This window comes from Gossypium hirsutum, chromosome D10 (genome assembly GCF_007990345.1).
Source record: "Gossypium hirsutum isolate 1008001.06 chromosome D10, Gossypium_hirsutum_v2.1, whole genome shotgun sequence".
In the NCBI taxonomy this organism is placed as follows: domain Eukaryota; kingdom Viridiplantae; phylum Streptophyta; class Magnoliopsida; order Malvales; family Malvaceae; genus Gossypium; species Gossypium hirsutum.
This window is the reverse complement of record NC_053446.1, coordinates 61,200,515-61,214,149: the sequence shown is the minus strand read 5'-3', so window position 1 is coordinate 61,214,149 and position 13,635 is coordinate 61,200,515. Positions and strand designations below refer to the sequence as shown.

General features: G+C 31.4%; 1 protein-coding gene across 1 annotated transcript; it reads right to left on the bottom strand.

The window, feature by feature from the left end:
- On the bottom strand, positions 1-2,754 carry LOC107915597 (putative receptor-like protein kinase At3g47110). The gene is made up of 2 exons (XM_041102017.1): positions 2,568-2,754; positions 1-2,493 (listed from the first exon to the last, which is right to left on the bottom strand). Exons 1-2 carry the CDS (start codon positions 2,752-2,754, stop codon positions 317-319), a joined length of 2,364 nt encoding a protein of 787 aa, XP_040957951.1. The 3' UTR covers positions 1-316.
- Positions 2,755-13,635: the final 10,881 nt, after the last annotated feature.

Here is a 13,635-nt window from a genome sequence, read left to right as displayed (position 1 = left end):
AAGCATGGCTGCAAATCCAACTCATCATGCTCGGATGAAGCATGTGGAGATTGATCATCATTTCATTCGGGAAAAAGTTCTGGATGGTATGCTTCAAGTTAGTTTTGTTCCATCAGCTAGTCAAATTGCTGATGTTCTCACCAAGGCTATTCCACCTAAGAAGTTTGCTGAGTTTCGACAAGGTCTGCAAGTTTGTGCTGCTGATGAATGTTTTTCAAACAAAGAGAACCAGAAGAATATTAGTATAACTAAGTAACAGTTAGTTAGTTATCAGTTGTTAGTAGTTAGTTAGATGGTTAGTCGGTTAAACCTATTGCTATAAATGTGTGTACTGCACGTATGATTCAGATAAGTTCAATAATAACAATGCTTGTTTTGTGAATATCATAATAATCACCTTGACAAGATTCCGATGTCGGATTTTCCTCAAAGCTTCGTATTCCACTTCGAAACTCTTGATGGCCCCAACGTTTTGAAGGTTCAATACTTTGACAACAATGGGGTTTTTGTGTTGATGGAGGATTCCTTTATAAACAGTGCCAAAAGCGCCTTCACCGAGTAAGTTGGATGCTAAGAAGCCATTGGTGGCTTCAAGAAGTTCCTGATAAGAGACTCGCGAGCAGCCAACAGACAACAATGGCGTCGCAGGGCGATTGATTGGTTCCCTTCTTGAGCGTTTTCTCCAGCAAATGACAACAATAACAGCAACCAAAATCGAGACAATCAAGATGCTAAGGATCATAATAAGAAGGGCTTGGGTTGACAAAGCACTTCCTTTGTTCTTCGATTCTTGATTTACAGAGCATCTTGGAAGCTGTATTTCAGGGATTCCCCCACAAAGATTTTGGTTCCCAATAATTGAGAACTGACTGGTATTTTTGAAAACCCCTTCCCGTGGAACTTCACCCTCTAGTTGGTTGAAAGAGAGGTTTAAACTCAGCAAAAATGGAAGCTTTTGCAGTTCACTTGGTATTGTGTTTGACAAATTGTTTGCAGAGAGATCCAAGCTTTCAATTGCTCTCAACAAGCCAAAAGATAGAGGGATGTTTCCATCAAAGTGGTTTCCCTGCATGTGTAGGAATCTCAATTCAGAAATATCACCAATTTGGTTAGGAATTCTGCCAATGAAATTGTTGTTATTAACGTATAATTCCACAAGATCCTTGGAGTTGACGATATCAGATGGAAATACACCAGTGAAAGAGTTGTGGGACAAATTCAAAGTAATCAACTTTTCAAAAGAACCAATCAGCTGATTTGATAGATCACCATGGAGTTCATTTCCTGAAAGATAAAGCTTAGACATGTCTTTGCAATTCTTGAGTGTCAATGGAACTCTTCCCTCAAAATTGTTACCATTCAAATCAAGAAGAGACAGTTGAGAAAGATTGCCAATGGAAGATGGGATTGGACCAGATAAGTGATTCATAGAGAGGTTAAATGTTACAAGGTTTTGAAGCTTTCCAATGGAACTAGGAATCTTTCCGGTTAATAAGTTTCCCCCTAAATCAAGCTGAGTGAGTTTAACAAGATTCCCAATTCCTTGAATGTTTCCAGAAATCCGATTCTCTCCCATAAAAAGAATTTCAATCTGGGTCGATAAATTCGCTACAGAATCTGGTAAAACCCCACCCAATCTATTATTATGGATTGCCAAAAGCTTCAATCCACTGCAGTTTGTTAAAGAAGAAACGAAATCCAAATCCCCATCTTTCCCACTTCCAAGATGATTATAATCAATGGCCAAGAGTGTAAGATTCTGAAGCTTTCCCAGATTCTCAGGAACCGGTCCACAGAAACCATTTGAGTTTATATCAAGCTGATCCAAGCTCGAGATATTCGCCAACGATCTTGGAATTTTCCCAGTGAATTGATTACCTCCAATATAAAGTATCTCAAGTTTTGGAAACAAAAAGCCTATCTCAGGTGCAATCTCCCCTGATAATTGATTTGAACCCATGTCAATATAGGTCAAAGATGAAAGATTGTAAATCGAAGAAGGAATAGTTCCAGACAGGTTATTCCTGCTGAAAACAAGCACTTTCAAGTTGGATAATCTGCTCAAATCATTGGGTAAATTTCCCTCCAATTGATTACGTGAAAGCTCCAGAAAATCCAACGAAGAAAGATTCGCCAAAGATGACGGAATTCCCCCGCTTAAATAATTAGCAGCAAGGGTGAGCATGGTGAGATTCTTCATATGATAATCGCTACTGCCGAAAGGAATTTTCCCTGTAAGGCTATTGAGGATTAAGTTTATATTTTGCATGCTTGAGCAGTTGTTGAGCTCTATAGGGATGTTACCATGTAGATCATTGTTACTTAGATCAAGCAAACGAAGCTGCTTTAAATACCCAAATTCCCTGGGGATAGTTCCTTGCAAACTGTTATCGGACAAGTTGAACACTCTAAGGGCACTTAGGTTTCCGATTGAGGGATTATGGTGCCGGCAGCGGCTACTTTGAGTGTGCCGAGTTGCAATCCGATGACCCTCTGGCGATTCCGATCACATCGTATACCATACCAATAGCAAAAATGGAGTGAAGCATTCCATGAAAGCAGAGGACCAGGAGAATTGGCACCAACAAGATGTTGTTTCAAAGTAAGCAAAGCTAACCTGTCGGTTTCATTCCCTTCAATGGCGGAAGCAAGTTGGATGGACGTTGATAGGAAGGTGACTGTGAGTACAGCAATGGAAACCACGAACTTAATCTGATTAATAATACATTGGTTTTTCAAGAGAAATTTCTCCATAACTAATGCAATTTTTTTCTCTTTTTTTAAATGAGCAAGAAAGATATAATTATGGGTGAGCAGTAAAACTTTTGGCAACGATGGGAAGGGAGAACTGGTATGAGCCACAAAAAGTCCTTACACAAAATTGTTTTTTTAAGGAAAGTCGTTACATAAATATTATTTTATAGTTTAAAATATTTCTGAACTCCCTATATTTTTTGAAAATATGAAATTTAATCTTTGTATTTTTATTTTTTTTCTCAATTGATGATAAGAATAAGCTTATAAGTTCAGTGGTAAGGCTTTAGTTTGTGTGCATAATGAAAATTATTTTTACTTTGAATTCTAAGCTAAAATATGATAAGTAATAGGGATATAGGTAATTCTTTTAATTCCTTATTTTTAAAATTTTCCCAAAAATTCTCTTAAAATCCCTCACACTACCTCCCACTTTTGCCATTCTTTTATTTGGGTTGATTTTTCCTTCTCTCTAGGTATAGTAAATTTTTTTTTTGAAAAAAATTTAGTTTGATTAATGATTAAGGGTTTAAAAGAGTCGATTAATTTAATTAATGATAGTTCAGGTCAATTAACCGATTAAACACCCCTAATTCAAGTTGGGCAATTGTATCCATTTTAACATCTAAAAAACAATAAATTATAAAAAATATATTTTTTCAATTAACATCATTTGATTCTGTTTTGGTTATCTTTCGTTAAATTGTTAATGAAAATGATGATGTAACATTTTTTAATTGGTATAATAACATATTTAATCTTCAATACTTACATGGTCTATCAATATGGTCCTAATCCTAATAATTTAACAAATTTAACGCTTTATATTTACAAGTTCTATCTATTTAATCCTCAACCTTTTCACCAATAAAATTTTATTTTATTTTTATCACCAAATTCTTCTATGAAGGACAGACAAACCTTTGACATTTCTTACCCCTTTTCATAGAAAATTTATATGAACCAATAAAATTAAGTCTTGAATTGAACTTATAATTTTCTTATCCCTATAATTCATCCCCTACACACATCGTGGGTTAAAGTCAATCTCTAACTATTTTTAAAATAAGAATAGGAGACAATTCAACATTAACAAAGAAAATGATTTATTTTTAAAAAAAAAGAAAGAAAAGAAAAATCTGATCTACTCATCATGAGTATTCCTTCATAATTCACGTTATCAATTCAGATCATAATATATATGTGTGACAATGATTTACTCTTACTTAAAATGTATCAATTACAGTTTTCGTATTAAAGTTTTCCTTTTTAGATAGGATTTATTTTTTCTTTGTATTTAGAATTTACTTCTTGTCATTCTAACTTTGTCATTAGATTTCTTTTAGTTTTATTTTATATTTGGATCTTGGATCTTCAAAAATACTGTAAATTTCAAGGTGACCCATGGCTGGAACTTTGGATTTTGAATAGTCAAAGCTTTGGATGGATCCATGACAGTGTTAGAACTAGAGGTGCTCATGGGCCGGGTCCATAAAAAATTTTGGCCCGGGCCCGGCCCAGTCCATTTTTATTTTAAAAATTAAAAAAATTAAAAAAGTGTTTTAAAAATATTTTAAAATTAAAAAAGTATTTTAAAAATATTTTAAAATTAAAAAAATTAAAAAATATGTAAAAAATATTGTAAAATTTTAAAAAATAAATATATTTATTATATCGGGCCAGGCCGGGCCGGGCTCGGGCCGAAAAAGTGGTGTCCGAGGCCCGGCCCGCTTTCTAAACAGGCTTCATTTTTTTGCCCAAACCCATATTTCGGGCCTATGTTTTTACCCAAACCCTCTCATATTTTGGGCGGGCCGTCAGGCCGGGCCGGGCCAGGCCGCCCGGCCCATGAACACCTTTAGTTAGAACATGAAGTGTAACAAGTGAGCAATAATTAGCAACTTGTTTAACATCGCTAATAGAGGAAGATGGAAGGTTAAAATAATCATGTCTACAAAGGACTTTAAGTTGATAAATGTCAAATGATGCCTAAAGGAGTGAATTTGGTAAAAAGGAAATTATGAACATTAAGAAACCCAGTAATAGATTGTAATATATGTCTACATGAACTTGATTAATTAATAATAACAAATGGGTAAAATGGAATTTGTTGGATTACCCCTAAGCATATTTGAATGCTAAACTTGTTTTTCTTGTGTAGATATTGGAACCACCAAGAAGAAAGTTGTTGTGCCTCCTATCATTAAAATCACAATTAAGCTAGAGTAACATTTTATTTTACCTTGTATTAAGTCTGCCTATAATATAGTTTCGTGTAATGGTTAGATTGGAAAAGATGAAGCTATGAGGGAGAAAATGACATAAATAGAATTGTTCCCGTTTTCCATTGAAAATCCCTTCTCCATCTTCATCGTCTTATTTTGTGACTTTATCTGTATTGGTTTTATGTCATTGACCTTATCTTTTTATTGACACCCTTAATGTTGCGATTTCTTTAGAAATCAGTCCACGTTGACTGTTAATCAAACTGTAGGTCAACATAGTAACCTATGTGTTATGTCACATAAGCGCACGTTATCATATATGACGTCATCTATTTAACAAAAATTTTCTCTCAGTTTCTTTCTTGCCAAAGACCATTTTTCTTTTTCAAAACACATATATAGTTGACTCATTTCATCTACAAGATTTTCCATTACCATGGTTGTCGAAACCATTTTTTTTAAATTTGAAAAAAACGGGGATCGACTTTGAAAATAAAATGGGAGTCACCACCGATCTTTTATTGAGGTGTGATCGGTTCACCATTTAAAAATAATTTTGGTCTGCGAAATTTGAGAAAACAAGTTCGGGAGTAGGTTACGCACGAGGAAGGGTTAACACCCTCGTAACGCCCAAAATTGGTACCAAATTGATTGTTTAATGTCTTAGTATCGAAATTTTGAAAAGATTTTAAAATACGATCCCTTGAAGTTTAAATTTGAATAAACCAAATTGAATAATAGGACGCACTCATCTCGAAGAAGTAAATTGTCACACTCAGTGAGTTAGGGTGCAACAATTCAATCATCAAAATTAAGTATGTCCTTTTTTTAAAAAAAATCATGTATTTTGAAAAGGCTATTTGGTCATTTAAGTCAAACGAGAAATCGGAATCCAGTAAATTAGGGTTCAATTTCTCAAAATTCTTAAATATCAAACATTACCTTTATTTTAAAATCGAGATAACAAAATGTCATATCTAGTAAGTTAGAATCCAACATTTTGAAGTCTCAAAAGCTTTATTTTAAAAATGTATGGTTTTACCAAAATAAACACTTGGCTATTCAAATTCATCGAGAAGAATTGAAGCTCAGTAAGTTAGGACACAATTATCTCGAGAACTATGGAAACCAGACTTTTTTTTAAAATTATAAAATAGAATGATTGTAGTGTTTTAATAAAACACAATTTTTTTCAAATGTAACATGATTGAATAGTGATGTATGACGTAAAAGATAATATATAATCCAAACACGACCCAAAGAATAATGAACAAATAATAAATTAATACTAACAAACATAGCAACAATAATTTTAATTGTACATTATGTCAATATCAATATCAGCGTTCGAAAGTTATTAATCTAAAAGAAAATAAAATGTAACTAATTTAAGAAGAGAAAAGAAATTTGAACTTAGCAAAGTATATAAAAAAAGTAATTTACGAAGATTTGAAATAATTTTGTAATAGAATTTAAAAAATGAATAAAAATGTTTAAATGAATTTTAAAGAAAGAATTATAAGAAGAAAATAAAAAAAGAATAAATCACAAAATTAGTATATATGTTTTAAATTAAATAAGGAATACATATGAAATGAAATATTTAATATAAATAATATATATTTATATAATAATATATGTAAAAAAGGTTGAAATAAGTAAAATAATAATAGAAAAGTTAAAGGAAATAAAATATTTATATAGAGAAAATAGGTAAAAATTTATAATTTGAAATTAGTGGTATATTATTATATACATACGTGTAAAAAATAATTTAGTATAAATTGTATATACTTATATAAAATAGAATTAGAATTGTGAAATATTATTGTATAAATTTTAAAGTTAAAAATATACATATACATATGGTAAAAAAATAATCATAAAATGTGTACGAATTATACTAGCCAAACATAAAATTTATAACATAATATATTACAAAAATTAAAAAATAATATATGGAAAACACAAAATAATACTATATAATAAAATAAAATAAATGTATACAACGATTAGGTAAATTGATGAATAATAAAAATAATTAATAGTGACAAGTAATAATAATAATAATAAACCAATTTATTTAGTAGTAAAAAATAAAACAATGGATTAATTTAGAAATAAAACAAAATCCTATGGGGCGAATTTGAAACAAATAAACAAACAACTGAATTGAGAAATGCTAAACATTAAAGGGACCATTGTTGCAATTAAACACATAAATTCAGGCACTTAAACCCAATCATCGAAACGATACCGTTTAATCATGGATCTAATTGAAATTGGAACTAAATATGAGGTAACAATTAAAAAACGAATAAAATCGAATTAAAATGAAAGCAAATGCGGAGGCGCTCGTTGCGCAATAATCCCATTAGACCCAAAGCGCGGGGATCCTTCCCTCGGGTCGGGTCACCACGCGGGTCGCAAGCCTCTAAACGGCGTCGTTTGGAATTTCTATTTAAACCAAATTTTCTTAAAAAACATTTGATAGCTCTTGAAAAAAAAACTAAGCCTTCTCTGCTAGGGTTTCGGCCCTAGCTCTTTACACCGCTCCTCCGCCGCAATTCCACCGTGAACGGTGGTCGGAGCCTCACCACAAAGGGCTTTTCGGCTCCTTTTCGCGCGGATCCGAGGGCGTCTCCAGGTAAGACCTCTAACTCCCTCCCTTTTTATATTTGCTCTATATATATACTTATATATGAGGTCAATAACAAACGAAAAAAGAAATAAAAGCCATCGGAGAAGAAAACAGAACAGAAGAAAAAGAAAACCTTCTTTTTTGTATTGATTTTCTGCGTATATTTGATACAATATGCGTGAGGGTTCTCCCCCTTCCTTTACAAATACTGAAAAATAGCTTTTATATAGCCGAATCGAAAAGAAAAGAAAAAAATAAATCAAAAATACATCTATTTTTCTCTGCCCTCTTTTCCTATTTTCTTTTTTGTTGCTCTTTTTTGTTTTATATTCCTTTTGCTGCTTGTTTGTTTGTCCTTTGCAGGTGCATGGAGTGTACGGAGGCGCATGTGGGGAGCAGCTCGGGGCTCGGTTCGTGGGGCACGTGAGGGGAGTGTGCTGGCTGCGGCACTGAAAATTTCTGGAAACTCTATGGGTTTTCCGTTTCTGATTTTTCTTGTTGGGCTACTTCGTGATTGGGCCAGGGTCTAGGCAAAGTGGGTTTAAATTTTAGTGGGCCTTAGTGGGTTAATAACTTGTATTGGACTGTTTTTATTGGACTTTTAATTTTGGTTTATTTTACTAATGGGCCGGGCAAATTGGGCCTATTACAATGGTTATAATCATGCTTTTGTGTAATTTTTGTAAACCCACACCACACTTTCAACTTAAAATAATTGTTTTTTCCCCCTCACTGTAGACTGCCATTTTTTCCTCTCACTTTCTCTCTTGCCAAACATCATTTTTCTTCTTCAACACACATGGTTGGCTCATTTCATCTACAAGATTTTTCATTACCATGATTATGATCATGCTTTTGTGTAATTTTTGTAAACTCACACCATATTTTCAACTTAAAATCATTATTTTTTTCCTACTATCAGCTACCATTTTATTTCTCTCATTTTCTCTCTTGTCAAACACCATTTTTCTTCTTCAAAACACAACTTCTAGTTACTTCTTTAATTTGGGTTTCAAGCAAAGCTAAACCCTATTTGATACGAGCCAAGGAGGTGACACTCAAGGGGTTGTTTTTCCTTGTGGTCCAATCACTCGAAGCAAGGCACGACAATTAAAATCAAAGATGAATGCTTTTGTCCAAGACTTTGTTGCTACAAATTTAAGTCATCATGTTCGTGACGTTGACAAATACGGGAATGCAATTCACTGGACCAATCTTGGAATAGTGAAAGCCCATAAATTGGTGGATTAATCTTTTATGTATCTTATTATTATTATTTACTTAATTCTCATTGGTTGGGACACATCACTTATGAGTTAAGTAATTTTATTGGTTGGGTTATTATTTATTTATTTTCTTAGATAATTTTAAAGAGTTTTATTAGGATTCACTTACTCTTGAAAGAGTTTTATTAGGATTCAATTACTCTTGTAATTTGCCTATAAATAGGCTTGCTTTCTACACATTGAGGGATAAAAAAAAGTATTTGTTTTCTTCCAAATTTGTGTGAGGCAAATTTTTGAGAGTAGAGTGATTCTTCTTTTGCTATTTAGTTTGGAGTTTGTTACTTTCGAGGGTATTTCGGAGTTACAAATATTCAAATTTCTTCCTGTTCATCGGTGTTTCTATAGGTTCTTCTTCTAGGGGTTTCGTAGGGAGCCGCTCAATCATTAGCGTTTTTGGTTACAAGTTAACCAAGGGTTCCATAGGGCAAATCTATCATTATTATTATTATTTAACTAATTTTATTTATTCTCGTTTTATTTCTAATTTGTGTTTCTCTTGTGTCTAGATCCAGGTTTCCGCATCAGTTGGTATCAGTTTCAGGCCATTCGGTGTTATTTTTGAAGCTAAAATCAAATCCGAAACGAGTCAAAATACCAAAAACACTTTTCATCGGTTTCGTCGATTCTCTTTTTTTTGAAGTTTGTGTTTATTCTCCTCTTATTCTTTAAAAAAACAGAAAAAAAAGTAAAAAGCGCAAAAAAAAAGAAAGCAAAAAGCGCAAAAAAATTGCCAACCTTTCATACATAGGTTTCTTCTTTTCCTATTATTGTTATTATTTTTATTTTTCCCAAAATTGAATTTCTTTTCCTTCTTCTTTTCTTGACTCAAGTATAATTAAAGCTTCAATTTTTTAAAATCTTAAGACACCAAACGTTTTCGATTTTTGTTTTTTTTTTTAATTTGGGTAGAGTTTTCTTAAGTTTTCTTCTTATTAAAGCTCTTCTTTGACTCTAGAGTTAGGGATCGTTGCAGGTCTACGTTTTTTTTGTTTCTCTTACGCTTTCTAACACTTTGTTTCTTCTTGTGCTAGCAGATATTAAAGGCACGCACAATTCCTTCATCCGTGTAGCCTCCATTACAAATTGCCTCGTCAAGTTTATTGGCCTCTTAGAGCAATTAGGGTCTTCATTGTTTCTTTGAAGTTTGCACATCCGTTATTTGATCTTGATTAGTAACCCTCTCCAAACATATTTACAAGTTTTGAATCATTCAGAGAGTTATTCTTTTGAGAGCTAACGAGTGAGGTTATTATTATTTTTTCTTTCTTGTTCCTGTTTGTTTGATCTTTCATAGATACCATGCCGCTCACTAGATCCCAAACTAGTGAAAATGAAGAGGATGAGCAAAAAAGAGAGAACGATCATTTGGTCGTGTTGTTACAAAAAGAGATGAAAAAGTTGCAAACTCAATTCGAACATCGCATGACCCAGATGTTACAAGAGCAAAGGGAGTATCTTGATGCAAAACTTACAACGCAAGAGAGATACATTGCCGATAATTACAAGAAGTTGAACGAAGCCTTTATAAGTCGATCAAATTCGCACGATCGAACTTTTAAACGAAGGGAGGACCATGTTTTTGATGATGACTTTGAGTCCGAGTATGTACCTAGAGAAAGGTTGGAACGAAACAATGACACCCCCAAACCAAAATTTCCTTCTTTCTTAGGGAAGAATGATCCTGATGCTTACCTTGATTGGGAGGAAAAGATGGAAGCAGTCTTTGCTTGTTACAACTACTCTGATGAGAAAAAGGTAACATACGCTGTCGCTGAGTTCATTGATTATGCACTAACATGGTGGAATCAATTATGTAAAAGCAGGATTCTTTATAGAGAGCAACCTGTTACTACTTGGGTTGAAATGAAGCGCATCTTGCGAAAACGGTTTGTTCCACCATACTATTATCGAGAACTCCATCAAAGACTCCAACATCTTGTTCAAGGAGATAGATCTGTGGATGACTACTACAAAGAGATGGAGACTACTCAGATTGGAGCCAATCTTGTTGAAGAGGCTAAGGTGACTATGGCTAGATTCCTTGCCGGCCTAAAGCCTGAGATTGCAAATCGAGTTGAGTTACAACACTACATCACTATTCAACATTCACATGTAAGCTTCTTCTTCTTTTTTTCCTCTCTAATTCATTTACTGTCATCAAAATTTATTTAGTTTCTATAACTGGGTTTTCAAAAACCAATTATTTAGTGATCGAATTATGTTTGTTTCGATTTAATTTAATTTAATATAAAACCAATTATTTTTAATTTGTTTACTTTAAATTTTTTTTCTGTTTAGTATGTTGCGATATAATTGATTCAGATTTGTTTTTTAATCCAACAAATGATTGGGTAAAAAATATATTAAAATTATAGTTTAAATATCACTTTTAATTTAAAAAATTAAATACCTAAACTGAAAAAGTACTATAATTTAATTTTTTAATGGGATAAATGTATTGAACTCATCCCATTTTTTAGATTTTTATTTTCCACTTTAAAAATGAAAATCAATTTTTTTTGTTAAGTAAAATCAAGTCCAAATCATTAAATTAAGGGAAAGTAATATCTGGTACTTGTATTTTTATAAAATGTTCGATGTGGTATTTATACTTTAAAAATATTTAATGTGGTACCTTAATTTGTGTGTTATTTAATACTTGTACTTTCATAAAATGTTCAATGTGGTACTTGTACTTTAAAAATGTCCAAAGCGATACTTGAACTATTAATTTATGTATTATTTTGTACTAATACTTTTATAAAACGTCCATTATGGTATTTATACTTTGAAAATATTTGGTGTGGTACATGAGTTGTCAATCTATATATTATTATGATATTTGGAGTTAACACTCTTAGTAAATGCTAAACCAACTAATGGAATTATGGCATATGAATTATTGTTTTTCCAAATCAAGCTAAAAGATAAATAAAACAAAAAAATTAAATTTTAAAAAACAAATAACTAAACCTAAACAAGTTTAATTTTAAAAAATCAATTTTCACTCAAAAGTTTTTCAATTTTTAAAAACCCCTAAAATTTCCAAAATGTATAATTTATGTCTCTTGCTTGACTTATTGATAAATGGTAGGTTGAATAACTTGATTTCAATTATTATTTTCTTTTTTTTATTTACCTTTTTACATAATATTATATTATTCATGTGCAATTGATGATTTGAAAAATTCACATGTCAAATTTTTATTGGTTGGTTTAATATTTACCATTGGTGTTAACTGCAGATACCATAAATAATACACTGGTTGATAGTTCAAGTACCACATTGAACATTTTCAAAATGTAAGTATCACATTAGATATTTTATAAAAATATATGTACCAAATAATACACAAATTGATAGCTCATATACCATATTTAACATTTCCAAAATATAAGTACCACATTAAACTTTTTATAAAAGATAAATATCAAATTCCAAATAAGATATAAATTGATAATTTAAATATCATATTAAACATTTAGGACATTTTCAAAGTACGGGCATCAAATTAAGCATTTTAAAAATATGGCATTATCCCTTAATTAAACTAAATAAGGTTTTCTTTTATATATAAATAAGATTAATCCCAAATTGATTTCAAATACGAACCTCATGATTTTTTTTTGTTTCTTAATTTTATCTAGAAATCAATACTAGAAATTTTAATAGGAAATTTAATGCCTTGTTAATAGTAGAATTGTTTATGGGTGGCACACCTCCAACGCTCACATGAAAAGTGAAAGGGTTTAAGTAAAAATATAGATTTAAAAAATAGGTTTGAACAAAAAGTAAGGCTTGTTTAGAAAACGGGTTGAGCTTTAGGTAAGTCTTTTTTTATCTAAACTTGGTCCGGCCCGAATATGTAAAAAAAACTTTTTTTTTACTATTTTCTTGCTGTTTTTTATTATTTTGTTGTTATTTTCTTATTATTTTTCACTATTTTGCTACCATTTCACTATTATGTTGCTACTATTTTATTGTTATAGAAAGAAAAAATTTAACGATATTTATAGTGTTCTAGTGACTATAAATGAAAGAGTGTAATTAATCAAAACTTATTTCTTTTTTATTATTGACAAAAAATTATAACTATTCAAATAATATTATTTGAATAGTTATGTCTAACCAAGAGATATTAAATTAATAATTATATCCTTTTTAAAGATATTATTATTTAGAAAAGACACATATTAAACGATGTCTCTATGAAGAGACATGAAAATTCTTATAAATAGGGGTAAGATTTCATTTAGAAATCATACCAGCAAGTTTTAAAAGTTCTTCCTATCTTTCCTCCCTTTTCTAATATTATTAGATTGTTCCATAAAAAGTTACTACAAAATTATTTTATAGAAATTGATTTTTTTGTTATGGACTATTTTCATCAATGCCAAACGAAATAATCATCACTTTATTGTATCTCGAGGTTTATTTCCTTGAAACTCATTTGCCCATCGAATATAGGTGGGTGAATAAAACCTTGAAGATAGTGACTTAATACACGCCTTAAAACCTGCTACTATTTTTTGTGTTTGCTGTTGAAGTTATTGTTCGTGTGTTCAAGATTTTTCTCACCAAAAATTTGTACTAATGAATACTAATTTTTTTATTAAAAAATAGTAAAAAGAATCTGTCAATGAGAAATAAGAGCTAAATTGAAGTGCTTGAATAATAAGTGCCAGTTGTGACATAATAAAGTAAAACAGATGGCCGATGATTTGAAAC